Source organism: Podarcis pityusensis (genome assembly GCF_964106645.2).
Source record: "Podarcis pityusensis genome assembly, chromosome: 4".
In the NCBI taxonomy this organism is placed as follows: domain Eukaryota; kingdom Metazoa; phylum Chordata; class Lepidosauria; order Squamata; family Lacertidae; genus Podarcis; species Podarcis pityusensis.
The window spans coordinates 94,984,634-95,006,894 of record NC_138027.1 but is presented as its reverse complement, the minus strand read 5'-3'; the positions used below and the strand labels follow the sequence as shown (position 1 = coordinate 95,006,894).

Sequence of the window (22,261 nt, the reverse complement as noted above, 5' to 3'; positions counted from 1 at the left end):
CATCTCTTTCTGCTGCAAGGGCTCCCATTAAGGAGCCTTTTACTGGCCATTTTGTTATTGCTTCAACTTGGGCTTTATGCAAAGGCAGCCTGCTGGGCACTGTAAGCGTGACAGAAAAGAGGCGCACTGCTGTGCAGGAAGCTCTCCCTGTAAATAATGTTCCAATTAATAAGATAATTATACAGCCAGGGAAGACTTTATTGATGGTCTCCGCAAGTGAAGTGCTATTCTTAACCCGCTTGTGAAGGTTGCATTAACCTTCTCTCCTTGTCTTCAGAAGAGAGGGTGAGAAATACATTACAGGCTGAAAGCAGGCTTCATGGGGAGTGATGAAACAAACGTTCGCTGCAAAAGTGAGGGGCAAGGAATGTCTTTCATTGGACCCACTTGCTGCCAGGCACTGGGGGGGGGGGCAGCTCTTAAATGCACATACTTTACTGGACTAGATTGCAATGGCTGGCGCAAGCAAGATATTTTTCAGTACAAACAAAAAGGGAGGCAGTGCAGTTTTAGGCTAAACAGCGAGCGGCTTCCTTTGCATCGTAGAATATTGAGTTCTGTCATTTTAAGATCAGCCACGCAGGGCTGGTAAATGGTATACTCCCTCAAGCCAAAGGGAAAGTTATCAGGGAAGAGAGGTGGTAGACAGGACCGGTTTGCCTAGGCCTGTGGTTCCCAACGTGGGACACATGCCCCACAGGGGGGCAATTTGATTTTTAAGGGGGGAAATTCGAGAAAATTGTATTTTGAATTTGTTAAGTACCTTTATTTTATTGTATAGTAATTAAAATAGCAAAGTATTACAGAAAAAGCTTCTATTAAAATTACCGTATTTTTCCATGTATAAGACTAGGTTTCCCCCGAAAAAATAATGTCAAAAATTAGGGGGCGTCTTATACATGGATAGTGCCAAGGGTGGGCTGGCAATTGGTTGTTGCCCCCAAAATAGGAGGCGTCTTATACATGGGGGTGTCTTATAGATGGAAAAATACGGTGTTTTATATTTATGCATTTCAGTTCTCTATTATATGTTCTGAAGCTTTATTTGCTATTTTTTCTTCTTTTTTCAAATTTTTAAATTGATTTTTCACAAAATTTTGAACACACAAACAAATAAACAAACATAAATCATAACCTTATTAAGACTAATCTTATTAACATTGTTGAGTGACTTCCTCGTATCCCCCTGGTTGAATTTCAGTGTATATCATTTTAACGGTTTTCCAAAACCAGTATTCTTATAAAATTAACTTAATCACTTAACATCTTTCTTTCTTTCCAGTTCAGCATTAAACATATTATTTCATCCCATTACATATTTAAATCCTAAACCTATCTGGTGTTTGCAAGCTTTCCCAATTAGTTTAACTTAACATATTTAACTAAATAGTCTTTAAATTTTGTCCATTCTCCCTGGTACTCTTCCTCCTTCTGGTCACAGACTCTTCCAGTCAGGTCAGCTAGCTCCAAAAAATCCATCATCTTCGTCTGCCAGTCTTCCGCTGTTGGTACTTCTTGTGTTTTCCAGTTCTTGGCTAATAAAATTCGAGCAGCAGTTGTGGCATACAAAAATAGTTTAACATCTTTCTTGGGCAATTCCAAACCTGTTATTCCAAGAAGAAAGGCCTCTGGTTTCTTTATAAATGTATATTTCAACATTTCCCCCCCAATTCATTATAAATCTTTTCCCAGAGGTATTTCACCTTGGGGCAGGTCCACCACATATGATAGAAGGTACCTTCTTTTTCTTTACATTTCGAACATAGGTTGTCACTATTACAATAAATCTTTGCTAATTTCACACCATCTATACATCATTTTCATTATGTTTTCCTTTAATACTGTACATGCAGTAAACTTGACCCCTTTCTTCCACAATCTTTCCCAATCCTCAAACATTATGTTATGTCCTACATCTCTTGCCCAATCTATCATCACTGATTTAACTTGTTCATCCTTTGTATGCCACTCCAACAATAAGTTATACATTTTAGAAAAAATTTTAACTTTAGAATCCAACAGCTCCGTCTCCAACTTAGATTTTTCAGAAGCAAAACCATTTTTCTTATCTAATTTGTATAATTCATTAATCTGGTGATAATTTAACTTATCTTTAACTTCATCAAATGGTTTTAGTTTGTATCCTTATTTGCTATTTTTCATATCACTTCATATTATTATTAACAACAATTTCTTAGTGATTTCTTCCTCAGTACTTCAACAGTCCTTTCGTTCTTTTATTTTTCTCTTTCATGGATGCCATGTTCTTTGGAAGCTTGTTTAGACCAAGTTAATGGCCTTTTAGGCTTCCTCCACGTGAGCGGGAATTCACTTTTTAAATAAGAAGAATTATATGTCATGGGGGGGGGGTCAGGAGTTTAGAGATGCTTAAGTGGGGCATGGCCCAAAAAAGGTTGGGAAGCACTGGACTAGGCTCTTAAATAGAGAATGAAGACCTAAACCTCACAGTCTAAAAACATTTAATTGGAATTTGTATGTGTAAGAAAAGAAGAAAGAAGAAGAAGAAGAAGAAGAAGAAGAAGAAGAAGAAGAAGAAGAATCCCACCTACCTGCTTGTGTTGCCCCAGCCACTCTGGGCAGCTTCCAACAAAAGATTCAAAATACATTAAAACATCAGTCATTAAAAACGTCCGTAAACAGGGCTGCCTTCAGATGTCTTCTAAATGTCATATAGTTATTTATTTCCTTGACATCTGATAGGAGGGCATTTCACAGGGTGGGTGCCACCACCGAGAAGGCCCTCTGCCAGGTTCCATGTAATCTCACTTCTTGCAGTGAGGGAACCGCCAGAATTTCTTCAGAGCTGGACCTCAGTGTCCCGGCAAACGATGGGGGATGGAGACGCTCTTTCAGGTATCCTGGGCCGAGGCCGTTTAGGGCAAGGGTCAGCGACCTTTTTCAGCCGTGGGCCAGACCATGTGGTGGGCCAGACTATATTTTTTTGGGGGGAGGGAATGAACAAATTCCTATGCCCCACAAATAACCCAGAGATGCATTTTAAATAAAAGCACACATTCTACTCATGTAAAAACACCAGGCAGGCCCCACAAATCACCTAGAGATACATTTTAAATAAGAGGACATATTCTACTCATGTAAAAACATGCTGATTCCCGGACCTTCCATGGGGTGGATTGAGAAGGCAATTGGGCTGCATCCGGCCCCCCAGCCTTACGTTGCCTACCCCTTAGGGCTTTAAAGGTCAGCACCGACACTTTGAATTGTGCTCAGAAATGTACTGGGAGCCAGTGAAGATCCTTTAGGACAGTGGTGTCCAAACTTTTTTCAAAGAGGGCCAGATTTGATGAAGTGAAGTGCGGTGAGGGCCGACCAAAGGGCCAACTGAAGTTGTTGACCTTTTTTAGGGTTGAAGTTATTGAGGTTATTTTAGGATTTTACCCCAGGAAAGAAACTGCCATGGGGGCAGGATTTAACCGACTGCAGGGCAGGATTAGGCCCCCAAAACAGACATTGGACATGCCTGCTTTAGGATATGTATTACAAAGAGGCAGTGAAACGGGTATACAGTAAAACAAATCTAAGTGTCTTGTGCAGTGCTGGATTTACATATAAACTAAACAAGCTATAGCTTAGGGCCCCACTCTCTTGGGGGCCCCCAAAAAATTTAGAGGGGGGAAAAAAACCTGGATGTACATTTCCAAAATATAAGATAAAAAACAAATAAAATAAAACCTACATACAGCAAGTGTTTTGTAGGCTCCTATTTGTTATGTGCAAATGGCTTTATATACCTATTAGGTATATAAATTACCATATAGCATATATTCAGCACAAAAAAACAGTGATAATTTGTTGTTGACAAAGGACAGCTGGACATATAAAGGGCCCCATTACCTTCAGTAGCTTAGGACCTCATCAAACCTAAATCTGGCCCCGGTCTTGTGTCATTATGCTCAGTCAAAAGTGTAGAAGCAGGGCCTAGGCTGTGTGCCCACATGCTGAATGCATACATTCCAACATTTCTCTGAGGTAAATAGGGATGTCCCATTCCATAATGATAATTTTACTATTTATACCCCACACTTACTGGGTTGCCCCTACCACTCTGGGCAGCTTCCAATATACAGTGGTGCCTCGCAAGACGAAAAGAATCCGTTCCGCGAGTCTCTTCGTCTTGCGGGTTTTTTCGTCTTCCGAAGCAAGCCCATTAGCGGTTTAGCGGATTAGCGCTACAGTATTAGCGGCTTAGCGGGCTTAGCGGATCAGCTGATAAGCGGCTTAGCGATCAGCTGTTAAGCGGCTTAAGGATCAGCTGATAAGCGGCTTAACGATCAGCTGATAAGCGGCTTAGCGATCAGCTGTTAAGCGGTTTAGCGGCTTAGGAAAAAGGCGGGAAAAAGGAAAAAAACCCCGCAGGAACTCGCAAGACATTTTCGTCTTGCGAAGCAAGCACATAGGAAATTCGTTTTGTGAAGCCCCTCCAAAACGGAAAACCCTTTCGTCTAGCGGGTTTTCCGTCTTGCGAGGCATTCGTCTTGCGGGGCACCACTGTATATAAAAGCATAATAAAACATTAAACATAAAAAAAACCCCTTTCCCTCTACAGGATTGCCTTCAGACCACTTGGGGGGGGGTCGGATAACTCCATACCTTCCAACATTTCTCCGATGAAAATAGGGACATCCTAAGGAAAAGTGGGACAGTCTGGGATCAAATCTGAAACTGGGACGGCTTCACTAAATCAGGGATGTCCCTGGAAAATAGGGACACTTGGAGGATCCATAGCTGTCAACTTTTCCCTTTTCTTGCGAGGAATCCTATTCGGAATAAGGGAATTTCCCTTAAAAAAAGGGAAACGTTGACAGCTATGGGAGGGTCTGTGAATGCAAGTAGTAGGCAGAGGGCTTGTAGGCTGAAATGCAACCCTTCTCTACTCCCTACCCTTCTTTTGCTGCCATTAACCCCCCACATAATGTTTGTTTGGGGACTGGGGACAGCAAAACCAGTTTAAGTCTAGGCCCATTGTGTCAACGTCTTCCTTCCCATAATACCAACTTCTCTCTCTGCCCCTCAGATCAGCCTGTCCACCACAAGGTTCCCAGAGCAGTATCCTCTGCCTCCGGTACCCTTGACACAACCTTGCTTAATTTTCATTTGTGAAAGAAAGATGCGAAAGGCAGAATGAGAGACATACAGCTTCTTAAATGAGGGCCGACACTACCACCTAGTGCTGAAGTTTAATAGTCACAGATTAACTTGCTGTCCCACTGCTCATAAATTAATACCACAGGTGATATTGAATGTCCTCTGCGGTTATACTATATCTGCTGCTCACGGGAACTATTTTGGAAGAAGGTAGTTCAGAGTTCTGGCAAGTCATGTCTCAAGAAAGTCATGTTATGATATTTTTTTTACTGTTTTTCCTTGTTATAGGTGAAGAACATTATTAGGAATAAACAGATTATATCTCATTCATCCTCTTCACTAAAATCAAGTTTAGCTCCACATTTTCCTTGAGCTAGCAAGGTGAAAGTCTGTTTAAAAAGAGATTTGCAAGGGTCTAAATTGGGAATTGTGACTCCATGCGGGGTAAACTTCAATACCCATAATTCTTTGCGGGGAGGAATCTGCTTTGAATACTGTATGCCCAAGGAGAAGGTGCGATGCTAGTCTAGTTTTCGGTATAGAAATCTTGTGGGCAGGCAAAAACCTGCTCCTACCATAATGCGGTAAGGATGGAGTTGAAACTAACATCAACTGGCTCCTTCAGATGGAGGATGAATGACACCCTATTTAGAGATGAAGAAGTCTATAAAAAGGCCCAAAAAACCTTGAGAGACTATTTTGAAATAAATATGAATACATAATGTAGAAAAAAGAGTAATCTGGGACGCAAGTAAAGCTGTCATGAGAGGGTTTCTGATACAACAGAATGCAATTAAGAAGAGAAGTCAAAATGAGAAGAAAGATAAAATTTTGTGGAAAATAAAAGAAAGTGAAAAGAAATTGAGAGCAAAACCAAAGTCGCAGGAGATTTTGAGAGAAATAAAGTTATATCAAGTACAATATAGGGAAATGATGAATCAGGAAATAGAATGGAAAATTAAACAAATGAGACAAAAAACATTTGAATCAGCTAACAAATGTGGGAAATTGCTGGCCTGGCAAATGAAAAAAAGACAAAAATTAAATACTATTACAAATTTAGAAGTGGAAGGAAAGAATATACATAACCCAACTGAGATTAGAAATTGTTTCCAGAGGTACTTTAAACAACTATATACACAAGGGCCACAGAAGGAAATGGCTATAGACCGATTTCTGAAGACAAATGGATTACAAAAGATATCCCAAGAAAGTAAGTTAATGCTGAATTATAAAATATCTGAACAGGAAGTAGAAGGTGCCATTCAAAATATGCAATTAGGCAAATCTCCAGGACCGGATGGGCTGACTTCTAGATATTATAGATCTTTGAAAGAGTGGCTATTACAACCTTTAAAGGAAGTCTTCAATGAAATATTGGAAGGGAAAAGGGCACCAGAGTCGTGGAAAGAGGCGTACATTACACTTATACCGAAGACAGAGACTGAAAAGACTCAACTTAAGAACTACCGCCCCATATCGTTACTTAATGTGGATTACAAAATTTTTGCAGACATTTTGGCAAAAGAGATTGAAAAAAGTATTGATGGAAGAGATTCATAAAGACCAAGCGGGCTTTCTCCCGGGAAGACACTTGTCCGATAATTTGAGGAATATAATTGATATTTTGGAAAAACTAGAAGTGAACATAAATACTAAAGCAGTTTTGCTATTTGTGGACGCGGAGAAAGCTTTTGACAATATCTCTTGGAGTTTTATGAAGAAGAACCTACAGGGGATGGGGGTAGGCCAAGGTTTTGAAAATGGTATAAGTGCAATTTATTCAGAACAAAAGGCTAAACTAATTGTAAATAATGTGGTGATGGAAGAATTTAGGATAGAAAAAGGGACACGACAAGGTTGCCCAATATCCCCATTGCTTTTTATATCGGTCCTGGAGGTTCTGCTGAACATGATTAGAAGGGACCGGTTGGTTAAAGGTATACAGGTCGGAGCCAAACAGTACAAATTGAGAGCATTTGCAGATGACTTAGTATTGACGTTACAGGAGCCAGAATTTAGTACCAAAAGAGTTTTAGAACTGATTCAAGAATTTGGTCAAGTTGCAGGATTTAAGTTGAATAAGTTAAAGACCAAGGTTTTAGAGAAAAATTTAACACCAATGGAGAGAGAGAGGTTTCAGAATGAGACAGGTTTAACAGTGGTTAAGAAAGTTAAATACTTGGGGATTAACATGACAGCAAAAAATGGGAATTTATTTAAAGACAACTATGAAAAATGCTGGGCTGAAGTGAAAAAAGATTTAGAAATTTGGTCAAATTTGAAGCTTTCACTGCTGGGCCGTATTGCTGCGGTAAAAATAAATGTATTGCCTAGAATGTTGTTTTAGTTTCAAACACTGCAAATTGTGGACAAAATGGACTGTTTCAAGAGGTGGCAGAGAGATATTTCTAAATTTGTCTGGCAGGGCAAGAAGCCTAGAATAAAATTTAAAATATTAACAGATGCAAAGGAACGAGGTGGATTTGCCCTGCCAGACTTTAAACTTTACTATGAATCAGCAGCTTTTTGCTGGTTGAAAGAATGGTTGCTTCTTGAAAACACTGACATTTTGGATCTAGAAGGGTTTAACAATGTATTTGGATGGCATGCATATCTGTGGTATGATAAGGTCAAAGCACATAAAGCATTTAAAAATCACATTGTCAGGAAAGCATTGTTTAATGTCTGGACAAGATACAAGGACTTATTGGAAAATAAAACTCCAAGGTGGTTGTCACCGATGGAAGCAAAAGCTCTGAAAAAGCTCAATATGGAGGCCAAATGGCCGAAATATTGGGAAATTTTGGAACAAGACAGAGATAGACTGGAATTGCAGAGTTTTGAGAAATTAAAAAACAAAGTGCGAGATTGGCTTCATTATTATCAGATAATGGAGGCATATAAGTTGGATAAGAAAATTGGTTTCCAGGTGGAAAAATCAAAATTAGAAACAGAACTATTAGAACCCAAAACTAAGATTTTGTCAAAGATGTATAACTTGCTGTTGAAATGGAATACTCAGGATGAAATGGTGAAATCTGCTATGATTAAATGGGCACAAGATGTCGGACATAACATAATGATGGCTGACTGGGAACAGTTATGGACCACAGGTATGAAGTTTACGGCATGTAATGCCCTAAGAAGGTACATTCTTTCACCTTTGGTGGACGTGCCCAAGGATTAAGGCTTTCTGGGAAATGATATACAATGAACTGAAAAAAGTATTTAAATATACCTTCTTGGAAAAACCAGAGGCCTTTCTCCTGGGCATAGTCGGTCAATTGGTGCCAAAGAAGGATAGAACTTTTTTCATGTATGCCACAACAGCAGCAAGAATACTCATTGCAAAGTATTGGAAGACACAAGATCTACCCACTCTGGAAGAATGGCAGATGAAGCTGATGGACTATATGGAACTGGCAGAAATGACTGGCAGAATCCGAGACCAGGGAGAAGAGTCGGTGGAAGAAGATTGGAAGAAAGACTATCTACAGAAATATTGTAAAATTAATGAATGTTAGAACGATGTTGGATAGAAATTAAGTGGTTTCCAGCTGTAATGCTTTAAGGGAATATGAAAAATGGGTTGTTAAGAGGTAAAAATCTAATGTTACTATTTTAAGACCAAAGATTAGGATAAATAAAGAGGGTAAGGATTTGCTGAACCAACAAACTGAACTGGAATACAAAAAAGGGAGGTATGAGGAGGTCCGGGAAACAAGCAAATGAAAGATAAGTGATTGAAAGACTGAATTGTTTTTAACTATTTTTATTTTGTATTTTTCTTTTTTCTTTTTCTATTTTGTAAAATTTTGAAAATCCTAATAAATATCTTATAGAAATCTTGTGGGCAGGGATAAATGAACCCAAACCACAGCCTGAAGTGGCACAGAACCCACACACCTTTTAGGCCAAGAAACGAAGCCAAAGTTTGTGGCTATATATAGAGGATCGTAAATATAAATATATTTATCGTTGGATCCAATAAACACCGGGTGGTGTGGGCACAGGAGAGGCTAAACACATTTAAAGTTTCCCAGAGCCAGGTATGTGAACGATACACACCTAGGAAAGAATGTTAGAGAAGGAAGATAAGAAAACATCTAGGAAGTGTGCAATATAAACAAGGTTTTCATACCACCAAGGGCACATTTAAAGAAGGTCAGAAGAGCCCAAGCAAGGGGAAATTGTAGGGTAAAGATGTACTTGCTTATTGCCAGTGCTGAGGGCACCTGTACATATCAATCTAAACTCCCCACAAATCAGTCTCCGCTTTACCAAGTTGTACAGGGTTGCTTGCAAAGTTTGCAGTATGCGTGTTTGCCTCCCCAGCAGGAAACCGTTGTGCTTTCCAATGCCTGAAGTATGCAGCAACAACCTATCACTGATGGAAGTAGAAAGGGAGAGTAAGCCTATGCACAAGAAGCTGGCGTAAAGCAAGCCAGTGTATGGCTGGATCCAAGAAGTGTTTTGGTTTAAAGCGTAAATTTAAACAGGGAAAACAGGTAGAGGAAAACGAGACTCCACGTCACCATCTGGTGGCACAATGTTATATTGCACATACAACACATATAAATCGCTTTTTCTTTACGGGTCTAGCTGAGTCCTAAGTTAAGTCGGTGTAAAGTTACACTAGGTCCAAATGCTGCTGCTGCTGTACTGTTGAAGCCTGGCAGAGGAAAAGCAAGCCTTTAAAACAGCCAAGTCATGTGACTGAGCTGAATGGGCTTAGGATCCAGCCTAGGTCCCTCTGCTCTGGTCCCGCTTCTGCCATGCCTCTGCCAAGTCGCTCTCTGGGGACCTTGCACAAGCCTTGGCTAAGCCATGGCCTACTGAGCCAAGCCAGTAACACTGGTGTATCTTTGGCTAAGCCAAGGTTGGGGACTTAATGCCATCCGAGGCAGGAGGAATCAGCTGGCAGTGCTGAAGAGCCAGTGCGTTCTAAGCTGCTCATCCCCTTGAATCTTGCCATAGGTAACAGTAAAGGTACCCCTGACCATTAGGTCCAGTCACGAACGACTCTGGGGTTGTGGCGCTCATCTCACTTTCAGGCCAAGGGAGCCAGCATTTGTCCACAGACAGTTTTTCTGGGTCATGTGGCCAGCATGACTAAGCCGCTTCTAGTGAAACCAGAACAGCACATAGAAATGCCGTTTTCCTTCCCGCCGGAATGGTACCTATTTATCTACTTGCACTTTGATGTGTTTTCGAACTGCTAAGTTGGCAGGAGCAGGGACCGAGCAATGGGAGCTCACCCCGTCGCAGGGATTCGAACTGCCAACCTTCTGATTGGCAAGCCCTAGGCTCTGTGGTTTAGACCTTCATCTTGCCATAGAATTGCCCCGTAATTGCCCCGCAAAAATCTATGTTGGCTAGATATATGTGGCAAGGCAGAGTCAACAGCTAAGCCTGCTAGGAGAAACTGTAAGAATAGATTGGATGCAGCCAGAATACAGGATGGGGAAGCTGTGGATGTTGTTGAACTCCAAATGAATCAGTCACAGCCAGCATGACCAACAGTCAGGAGTGATGAGAGTTGGGAGTCCAATAACTTTAATTTAGGCATGATGTATGCCAGATGTTATGTTAAACCAGGAATATTCTGTCTGTTGAGTGGCCATATTCTTGGATGGAGAATATTGTGTTTAATTAAATCAGCATTTTCTAAAACCATTCTTTTTTTTTTTTTAATGAAACTCCAGATAGTATTTTATAGACAATAATTTTGTTTTCTTTTATGCTAAATTGCAGGCACTGGAGAATGTTACAACCCTGGAATTTGTGTTCCTACCCTTGCAAAAATAAGTGGATAAATAAATATGCCAAGCAAGTTATAAAAATTGTCTTTGCATGTGAGCAAGAGAAGGAAATGCTTAGAACTGGCCTTGGAAGAAATCTGAAGTATGTGGCAACTCATCTTGCCCTCAGCTTGTGTAAACTGAAGGGGAATGTGTACAGGCACCATGATGGAGGATATATGAAACTGTTTTGGAAACACCAGCCAAGCTGACCTTTCGAGAGGGGAAAACAGATTAATCTGAGATACAGTGAGATCTTGGTGCATCAAAAATTGCCAGTGGATTATTGGGAAGCCTGCACTATTAAGAAATTCTGTACCATTCACAATATGACATCCATTTCATGGTTTAATTCAGAGATCCTTCTGAGAGTACAGTGTTCTTGCTTCGCCACAATGTTAAATGTGTTTTATGGGTGCAATTAACATACATGCTTTAAAGAAATGCAAATAGCAGCTACTGGGGGCCCACAAGGAACGAAACAGCAACTCTTTTCTCCCATGCTACAATGCTGATGACACCCCTATTCGCACTGGGGAGGAAGCTTCCACTGACATTAATGGGAACTCTCCCACTAATGCAAAGAGCAGATTTGGAAGATCAGTTTTCATTATGAGCACAGCAAAGAGCTAAAGCAGTTATGGTCAATTAATTGAGATAATGCAATTGCTGCTGCAACACATTCTTCATGGCTTTAAGGCTATTCAGTTACTACAGCTGGGGCAGAATACAGTGGCTGGACTGATGGGCATGGGTCTCCGGAAATAAAGTGTACCAGGTCAGATATGTGTTGCCTTCTTCCTAACTCCCTGCTACAATTTCTGAAAGCAATGAAATATGGATTTGTTTGATTAGGTATATCAGCCATCTCAGCTAATATATTGCAGGAGTGGATTGTTTTATAAATTATTTTAAGACATGCTGATCCTGTGGGATAAGTCAAAAATTCATTTTAAGGTGCAACTAAGGTGGAATCTAGACACATATAAAAAAAAACACTGTGAAAAAACTATTTTTTAAAAAAGAAACATTTTGAAAAATATATTGAATTTGCCATAAGCTCATCATTGCCATCTAGTGTCACATTTGTATAATGCACTTAAAACATTATATTTGCAGGTGTACAGCTGGGTCCAAGTTAGAAGACCAATTGATTCATAAAAATCAATCATAAAAAATGTAGCATGATGTCTACATTTACACATTACCATAAAATAGCATTAATTATTTTTATAAATGTTTCCCTACATCCTCCTTATTCTGAAGCACCCCTTTTCTGATTTCCTCATGTAGCTTTCAAGTCTATCAATGCAAGACAACGGATTGTGGAAATGTCATTGTGTTAAAAATGTTTATAATTAGTTGAGCACAACATGTGTATCCAAGTCAACAACAGGCTGAGCAAACTCATTCTAGTTTTGTCCTCATCCTTCTCTCTGCTGAGTTCTGCAAAGGCCACACTGAGACTGAGGAGACGACAGCTGAAAACCAGTGCCAGGCCCTGCACTGGTTGTAGGTGTGCAGAGGAGGGTCTGGAAACCATGCCTTATGGGGAGTTGAGGGAGTTGGGGTGTTATTTACTGAGTTGAATACGATCCAAAATGCAGCAGTCTGATTGGTCCTAGAACAATAGGATTCAGAATGCAGCAATCTGATTGGTCCATAGGATCCAGAATGCAGCAGTCTGATTGGTCCACAGGACCCAATCCAACTCCAGGTGGAAGTGAATCCGCAACCTGATTGGTCTACAAGAGAATCCCAGAATTTGCCAATCACGTGGGACCCATTGTGTAACTAGTGTATGAGCTGAATAAAGAGCATGAAATCCACACTCGACTCCGAGTATATTTCATGGGGAAAGAGGAAAATGAGAGGAGAGATGATAGTCATCTTCAAATATCTCAAGGGCTATCATATGGAGGATGGAGCAACCTTGTTTTCTCCTGCTCCCAAGGATAGGAGCCAAACCAATGGATTCAAGTTACAATGAAGGAGATTCTGACTAAATATCAGGAAGAACTTTCTGACAGGAAGAGCTATTTGGCCGTGGAACAGACTCCCTTGGGAGGCTGTGGGCTCTCCTTCCTTGGAGGTTTTTAAGCAGAGGTTGGATGGCCATCTGTCATGGACGCTTTAGTTGAGATTCCTGCATTGCAAGGGGTTGAACTGGATGACCTTTGGGGTCCCTTCCAACTCTACAGTTCTACGATTCTATTATTCTAAATAAGAAGGCAGGCAGGTGGTCACTGACAGAGGACCAAATGAGGTTAGTGGGGCATTGCCTCACTCTCCCAAATGGGTCATTCTCCACTGCAGGAGCGAGACTAAGATTTCTGCCCATCCCTTTGGCACAAGGTTTACGATCAACACTGTAAACCTCTTAGACCTTTAAAAAACGTTTAATGGCATGTAAACTGCTGAAACAATAAAATAAAACTGAAAGGAGGAGAGACCGAGCGGATTTATGTGGCGGGGAGAGCCTAGAGAAGGGAGCCTATCGCAAAACAGAAGCAGATTGTGACACAGAAGAGAAGCAAGCAGGCAGAAAATGGGCAGGCAGAGAAACAAGAGGCATTTAGAGTGAAAAAGTAAAGCTGGGGAGGAGCACATAGTTGACTTGTCAAGCACACAGCTATATGGAGACAGAGAGTCTTGTTCCAGTTGTCCAAAATTGGATGACCTCATGGTTCGATTACTCCAGTTTTATGCCTGGGGCTGGCTTTGCAAACTGTCTGTCCACTGGTCTAAAGCAGATTTTTGTTAGGTGGGTGGTATTTTGTATTAATTTTAATTTGATTTTTTTTCTATTTAAACCTTGGGTTGTCTTTGTATTTTTAACAGGGCATGTAAGTCACCCTGGGAACAGAGTCATGAGGGCAGAATACAAATGCAGTATCTCCATCCATCCACCCAATAATTTGGACTCCAGTGACAATTTCACCGCATTTAATTTAAAAAAAGAATCCAACACACCTAAAAAATGCAGTTTTGGACATGCAGATTAAAGCCACCTTTGTCAAAAACGGTATACAAAGTTATTGAACTATTCAAAAGTGTCAAACCAAAATATATTAATTTCAAACTTTGGATGTCATCGCTAAAGTTTCACACGCCTGACTTTAGGTATGGCACCAAGTAAAAACTCACAGTTCTGTAAATGGGTAGTGTACATAACCGAATGCATTTTGTTTAATTCACTACTGTAGTTTATCCAGTTCTGGTCCATGTCATTAATCAAACAGATCCTGCAGAGCATATACATGAATCAAAAGGAAGAGGTAAGGAAGCCAGCTGCCAACCGGTTTCTGAAATCAATGAATCTTTTCCCCCTGTCACAGGCTCTGAGGCTTTTCTAGATCTTGATATATTACTCCGGCCCACACCAAGGACTCAGCTGTACAGCTGCAAATAAAATGTTTTAAGTGTGTTTTAAGTGCAATATACAATGTGACACTTGATGGCAATGGTGAACCTTATGGAAAATTCAATGTATTTTTAAAAACACTTAAAAAACAGGTTTTTATATGTGTGTAGATTCCACCCAACACTTCTGTAGTAGTTCTTTGACATGGTTATATAAACAAAGTGACAGCAAGATCTTATTTTAGGACCAAGAAATACTTCTGTAGAATTAGAAATTAAGGTTGATTCCAGATAACCCACTTTTGGAGTATTCATCCTGATTTGTTTGCACAAAGTTTGGGAGACTATAGACAATGTTGGCTCTTTTAAGTCAGCATGAATTCTGATTTGTTTGTGGGAAGTAGGAAATTTCTGAAAAAGACAGTTAAGAATGAAAATTGTGGCCTTCTTAGATCACTAGGCAGGACTTGAACAATGTTCAGTATATTTATTGACTTCCTGCCTCTACATAGTTCCTTAATTACCATATTATTCTGGTTGTTACAGTTGGTCTACGATGACAGGGTGGCATTCCATCATTAGAAGCCGAGGGCAAATCAAGTGAATGTATTTCTCCATTTCTGCTCCTCTCAGCTATCAACCTTTTATTTCTTGGTGCAGAAGGAATTCATTGCACAGGGAGCATAAACAGACACTCGGAGGAAACTAGGATTAAAGTATTTCCCTCACATCAATGAGCTACGCAGAAGAACGATGGCTTGCTTACATTCCTGTGGGAGAAATCTTCCCAGGTGGATGGTTAGAGCTATATGACTGATTCATCACCTTTCTTCCATGAAACATTGCCTGGTAAACCTTAGACACCCATAACAGCGAAACTGGACAGGCTGTGAGCAGTTTCTGCTGCAAAGGGTGGGACAGGAGACAACTAGACACAAACATATAGAGCTGCACTATGTTGCACAGGAGTCAACGTAGGGCAGAGTTCCTCCCTTTCCAGACCGTAGTGCAAGCATTTGTTTCTCTCTCTTCCTGCAAATATGGAAATGGATCTCCGTGGAACTTCAAAGTTGCTCCAGTAGTTGAGGAGTGTCGTCTTTTGCCATCCAGCTCCCTTTGTAGCCAACTAGTTTGCTGCCTTCTCATTTCCAACTATGAAGAGGATCAGAGGGGATGCAAATCACTGACAGGTACACAAACCTTCTGACGTTAAAAACAACCAAGAGAAAGCTGGGGAACGTTAAACGATGTGTGATTTATAACGTAGGATTTCCATGCCGATTACAGCATCATGCAACAAATCCCGTGCAAAATCATGTGCTGACTTGGCTATTATGGGATTGTGAGAATGCAGAAAATGCACAAACTCAGCTGGGGTGGTGAAGGAGCCGTTAGCAGTATTCCCTTGTGTGTGAGAGTTAAAGAGGGGCCTCTTGTTCCAAGTCTGTGCTTGCAATGCTTATTTTTTTAAACCAACTTCTTTTTTAAAAAAGGGACTTCTTGTTCCAAGTCTGTGCTTGCTACGTGCAGTTACTTTAAATGCTTATTTTTAAAAATCAACTTCATCTTTTAAAAATAAAAAAAAAAATGGGTTGGTTAGTCAGAATGCACCTTTTTAATCACGTAATTTTTTAAAAAACAGAGTCAATCTAACCAATAAACTCTGAATACAGAACCCAGGCCTGTAGCCAGAGGGAAGCTGGGGGGGGGGGCTGCCCTCCCCATAATCTTCTCTGCTCCCTCTTTTTTTACAAATAATTTTAAAATTAGGAAATCCCCTTCCCCTGCCTCTAAAAGGTCCTGGTGAAAACATAAAAGGAAGGGAAGGACCGAGAATGGGCAGAACAAGGAAATGAAGAAGAAGAAGAGGAGTTTGGATTTGATATCCCACTTTATCACTACCCGAAGGAGTCTCAAAGCGGCTAACATTCTCCTTTCCCTTCCTCCCCCACAACAAACCCTCTGTGAGGTGAGTGGGGCTGAGAGACTTCAGAGAAGTGTGACTAGCCCAAGGTCGCCCAGCAGCTGCATGTGGAGGAGTGGAGACACGAACCCGGTTCACCAGATTACGAGTCCACCACTCTTAACCACTACACCACACTGGCTTCTAATGAAAGGAGTTAAGGGAAGTTGAGGAAGAGAAAAGGGGAAAGGTAAGAAAGCAACCAGAGGGTGGGTGGGTGGAAGGAGGAAATGGAAGGAGGAAAAGAAGTGAAGGAAAGGCAATAGGAGGAGGAGGAGGCTGTACTCTGGCAACCCCAGAAATAGTTGCCCTCTTACCTGCAACAAGGCCTGCACAGGTAACGGTAACAATGATAATCATTATTATCATTAATATAGCCTTAATGAATCTTAAGTATTACATTAATGTGTAAACTGCCTCTCTACTTTTCTGGCATCCGCTCTCCCCCATTCCCCAAACTTGGAGGCTGGCTACAGCCCTGCATAGATCCTATTTCTGCAGATGCTCCTATAGTGCACAGAACCCTAAATGTGGGGGTTCCTTAAAGATGGAGGGTCAACACATATACCCAGCTTCCCCACCCCCAACCACCAGCAGTTTCCACACGTTCTAATTTCAGGCTTCTGAAAACCTCCTTGCTCTTGGGGTTAAGATGTGTGAAGGTCTCTTGAGCAGGAAGGGAGGGATCTGCAAAGTTTGGGGTTCTTTTTGTTTCTCATTTTTCCAATCTTAAATTCAGTTCTCCATATTTGTGATTAGGGATGGTGGGGTCCTTATGAAAATTATCTCTCCCATTGTGAATTTCTCCTAAAAAAAAAATTGTGCAGGTTTGGCAAATAACAAAGCAGCGCAATGGATTTTATACGGTTTTTTTGCTCATATATGCATACGTGCATACTTTAATACAGTGATTGTATCACTTGCATTGCAAAGTTCAGAAAAGTGCAAATTTCAAAGATTGGTCATGTTTCAGCTCTTGTATTGTTTTAGAAAGAGCAAATTTGGCGAGTTCGTTTTTAAGTGAAATATGAATTTAATTTTTCCTCCATTCCAACTCTTGAGGGAATGGAAGGACGGAGGAGAATTGAGGAAAAGACAGCCCACCCTCTCCATCCATGTCTGTCTGAGTATTTAGGCATACAGCAGTGGGTGTCCTCTCTCTTTCTCTCTGGATGCATTACACCCTTGGGGAACAAAATCATGAGAACATTTCACAGAGCTAACCCCCTGATTATATTGCACTTAACTGCATCCCCATAAGTTTTCTTCCTATAGCAAAATAACTTGAGCATGTTGTTTTTGAAACTTGTCTAAGCCAAACCGCCCCTCTTTTCTCTCTCCCGCCCTCATGAAGTCTCACAATGGTTGCTATGGACGCAACCACCTTTGAAAATGCAACCAACCAGACCAGCGCGCTGCCAAGCTACGCTGCAGTTGCTGTTGAGAACTGCACGGACGACGTGCACGGACTCAGGAAATCCTACCTGCCACCCTTGTATGGCATGATCTTCTCCGTGGGATTCCCAGGCAACATCATGGCGATTTGCGTGTACACGTTCAAGATGAGGCCCTGGAAAAGCAGCACCATTATCATGTTCAACTTGGCCTGCACAGATCTCCTGTACTTATCCAGCCTTCCTTTCTTGATTCACTACTACGCCAATGGAGAGCATTGGGTCTTTGGAGACTTCATGTGCAAGTTCATCCGCTTTGGTTTCCACTTCAACTTGTACAGCAGCATCCTCTTCCTGACCTGCTTCAGCATCTTCCGATACATTGCAATTGTCCACCCAATACAGTCTTTTTCCGTCCGGAAAAAGGCATGGGCTGTTGCGGCCTGCGTTGCATCTTGGGTAATTTCCCTGCTGGCCATGGGTCCTCTCAACTTTTTGTTTACTTCAACGATGGAGGAGAACAAATCTCTTTGCCTCGACCTTACCAGTTCTGAAAACGTGGATGTTATTCGGTGGTACAACTGGTTTTTAACTGGCCTGGCCTTCTACTTGCCATTAATAACGGTGACTCTTTGCTACACTGTGATCATCTATACTTTGGCTACAGGGCCCCACACTCAAAACCCTTATAAGCAGAAGGCTCGTAGACTTGCATTTTTCCTCCTGGTAGTCTTTTATGTGTGCTTTCTACCTTTCCATATTTTTAGGGTTGTTCGGATTGAACTAAGGCTGTACCGAGTCAGCTGCGATATTGAAAACCAGATCCATGCTGCCTACATTCTATCCAGGCCACTGGCTGCCCTGAACACCTGTGGAAACTTGTTACTTTACGCCATAATCAGTGATAATTTCCAGCAAGCCGTTCAGTCTCTTCTGAGATGCAAGTTGAGCCACTTAATGCAACAGACAGGGGGTAGCAGTGACTTCAATAGATCTGGGATATTAAAATTGTGAATGCATGCATTTCTCTTCAGTAGCTCTGGTACCGGTTGTCTCTTAAAACAACTTAGAAAGAGGCTGCACACAGCTGCCAAGTCTTAAGAGTGGCTTTTATCAGGGGTGTAGAACCAACCTCCAGATGTTGTTGAACTACAACTCCCATCATCTCCGACCACTGATCATGCTGGCTGGAGTTGATGAGAAGTGGAGTCGAGCAACATCTAGAGCATCGCAGGTTCTCCATCTCTGGCTCACATGAACCCGATGAGTAAAGCAGCCTCATAGGACATGGGCTCTTCCATGTGTCTTTGGAAAGGCCTGGCAAACACAGAGCACTTAATTCAGTTGTATAGAATGGTTGCTTGGGTGGCCCAAGGTTGTCTCTGGGCACATTTTGCTGTGTGTCTCTTATCACTTGCTAAGCAGCCTAACAGTAGCGCATTAAATCAGCAAGAGCTAACCGAGATACTATTTTCATTTGTGTCTGCTGCTTCTTTTCTTTTTGCAAAAGTACCCTGGGCATCCAGTGGAGATCAGAAACTCCAGCTCATATCCCTGCTAAGCTGCCTCTGGGTGCCTTCTTCAACACTGCAGGAAGCATTACCTTTTTTTGCAAGGCATTTATATAGCTAAGACACGTGGTCTAAGAATGTTGGCAGCCCAGGTAATAGTAATAGTAATAATAAGAATAAATTTTATTTATACCCCGTCCTCCCCTGCCAGAGCCAGGCTCAGGGTGGCTAACACCAATAAAATAACAGTAAAAACATAATAGGGGAAAAAGAGGAAAAAAAGTTAAAATACAGGTTAAAATGCAATTTAAAATGCAGCCTCATTTTAAAATGGCCGATAAATCAAGACCATAAGGGGAGGGAAACATAAGGGTCAGACTGAGTCCAAACCAAAGGCCAGGTAGAACAGCTCTGTCTTGCAGGCCCTGCGGAAAGATGTCAAGTCCCGCAGGGCCCTCTTGTGACAGAGCGTTCCACCACATCGGGACCAGTACTGAAAAGGCCCTGGCTCTAGTTGAGACCAATCTAACCACCTTGCGACCTGGGACCTCCAAAATGTTGTCATTTGTGGACCTTAAGGTCCTCTGCGGGGCATACCAGGAGAGGCGGTCCTGTAGGTACGTGGGTCCTAGGCCATAGTTCCATAGTTTGCACATACGGATGGGGCAGGCACTGCTCAGACCTTAGAACAGAAAGTGCAGTGACCAAAGGCAATGTAAAAATGCAAAATCAATGAGTGCTGTGCATTAGGAAGCACCAAGTGCTGCCAATAGAGTGTAATGTTTTTGTTGGCATCCATTTGTCTCGATAGACAATGGAGTGCATTTCCAGAGTAAAGCTAAACCACTGAGTGACCTCCCCGGGGCACAAGCCCGGGCAGCATGTAGTGACCTTAAGGCACACACTTAAGCAGAGTTGTCTGGATATCACAGGGTTGCCATATTTCAAAAAGTGAAAATCCGGACCAAAAAAAAATGAAGTTATTTACCTACTTTTTAGGAAAATCGTCAAAAAACCAACACTTCCAATATGGGCTGCCATATGCCTGGGTTTCCCCGGAACATTTTAGCCACTTTCCGAAATTTCCACCCAGGCGCCATTTTGAACGGGCGAATCCTGGCTATGCCCAGGAAATTCCGGATGTATGGCAGCCCTAGGATATCACTCACCAAAGAGCTCAAGGGAGAAAAGGAAATAAATGTGTGAGCTGGACAGCACGCAGGCATGATATCTCTAGCGTCTCTCAGAAAAGATTTATGGAATTAGTGTACAAAGAATGCAGTTGGGAATATTAGTGTAGAAAAGCATCGCCTGGTCATGCCATGAAAAACGGTGGAGATGACTTGGGATGCAGGTATGTATCCTTTTCCATTCCTGCCCTGTTTTTCTCCCATTGTTTCTGTTCTGCTCTTGTTTGTCTCGCAGCCCCCATGATGGCAAAATTACATAACTTGCATAATTGATTGCATAATTTACCTAAGTTGTGTTGTCTTTGCCTCGAAATGAATGAGGTGGAAACATGATGCAGATGGTGTGGAAATATAATCAATTACATATCGATTGTGGCCTGAAAGCAGCAACATCAGCGAATATTATTTTCTGGATTGATTTCCATTTCTAATGTGAAATAAGCAGGCGTCTGCAATTTTCACTCCTGTTTCTGTTTTCACCAGAATTCTCTGACATCCCTAGAAGATAAGTATGGGTTGTTACCATGCTATCTCAGGACACATGTCTCCATACTTGTCTGCAAACTCCTTCTCCAAATCCAGGCAAAACTCCCTTCTGGACCTTGAGTGACCGGGGATGGGATTTAGTTCAACTGTTGGGATCATGTTTCCTTACCATGACCATGGCTCTGTTCTGATAGGGGACAGGCTGCTGTGGGATTGGTAGAGCTGGGCAGCGAAAGGTGAGTGAGCCAAAAAGGCAAGACAAGACTACTTCACGCAGAAGGTGGTTGCCTGAACATTGCTAGGAATGCGACAGTTACATTAAACCCCAAATCTCTCCACTGAGCTGAAAACATTTCTTTTTAATTCAGTGAACAGGAAGCATCAATGTGCAGCTTGCAGTGATTATCACATACTGTAAATTCTAGTGTGCACCACCTACTAGGAGGTTAGAATTGGCGCTGTAGTCTAAACCACTGAGCCTCTTGGGCTTGCTGATCAGAAGGTTGGCGGTTCAAATCCCCGCGACAGGACGAGCTCCCATTGCTCTGTCCTAGCTCCTGCCAACCTAACAGTTCGGAAGCACACCAGTGCAAGTAGATAAATAGGTACCACTGTGGCTGAAAGGTAAACAACATTTCCGTGCGCTCTGGTTTCTGCCATGGTGTCCCATTGTGCCAGAAGCGGTTTAGTCCTGCTGGCCACATGACCCGGAAAGCTGTCTGTGGACAAACGCTGGCTCCCTTGGCCTGAAAGTGAGATGAGCGCCACAACCCCATAGTCACCTTGGACTGGACTGAACCGTCCAGGGGTCCTTTACCTTTTACCTTGTTTTTTAACCACTTACTAATTTTCCCCACATGCTAGACAAATCAGAGGCATCCCACAAGAAATATGTCATTTCCTTGAGGGTCTCTTACCTCACATTATTTCACCTTCACTCCTTACCTGGCTGCACTAGACATAGCCTGGGCATGGCTACACTGCCTCAGAGCCTTATATACAGTCCTAATGCGGTGTTCAAATCCCTCATGCAGATGGGCGGGGTATAAATAACAAAATTATTATTATTATTATTATTATTATTATGACAAGCACATTGGCTCACCAGCCTCATTGCCCTCTTCAAGGTGGAGGACCGAACGTTTGCAGAAGGGAGGCTGATGCCATTTTAGAGGGTTAAACTTATTTTTTGCAAATTTATTTGGGTGTGAGGAATTCAAATCTGCCATTATTTTTGTGATTGGACAACAGTTAGTTTAGCTTGGTAAGTCTACGTTTGATGAAGAAGCATATAAACTGCTTTGTAAAACCAAAGAATTTTAATTTTACCTTCTGAAAATTTCAGGTAATGCTAATAATGCTAATGCTAATGCTAATAATAATAATAATAATAATAATAATAATACAAGTACTTGACAATCAT

General features: G+C 41.6%; 1 protein-coding gene and 1 long non-coding RNA gene across 3 annotated transcripts; one reads left to right on the top strand and one right to left on the bottom strand.

Moving 5' to 3' along the window:
• Positions 1-14,766: 14,766 nt before the first annotated feature.
• LOC308476307 lies at positions 14,767-17,830 on the bottom strand. Of its 2 annotated transcripts, none has more exons than XR_013985842.1 (2): positions 17,742-17,830; positions 14,767-15,446 (listed from the first exon to the last, which is right to left on the bottom strand). It is a non-coding gene; the product is annotated as an uncharacterized lncRNA (long non-coding RNA). The 2 variants fall into 2 exon arrangements; XR_013985843.1 differs by lacking the exon at positions 17,742-17,830 and adding an exon at positions 17,505-17,619.
• LOC308476306 (2-oxoglutarate receptor 1-like) lies at positions 15,386-18,682 on the top strand. Its single transcript, XM_081003847.1, has 2 exons — positions 15,386-15,484; positions 17,612-18,682. Exons 1-2 carry the CDS (start codon positions 15,468-15,470, stop codon positions 18,663-18,665), a joined length of 1,071 nt encoding a protein of 356 aa, XP_080859973.1. The 5' UTR covers positions 15,386-15,467; the 3' UTR covers positions 18,666-18,682.
• Positions 18,683-22,261: the final 3,579 nt, after the last annotated feature.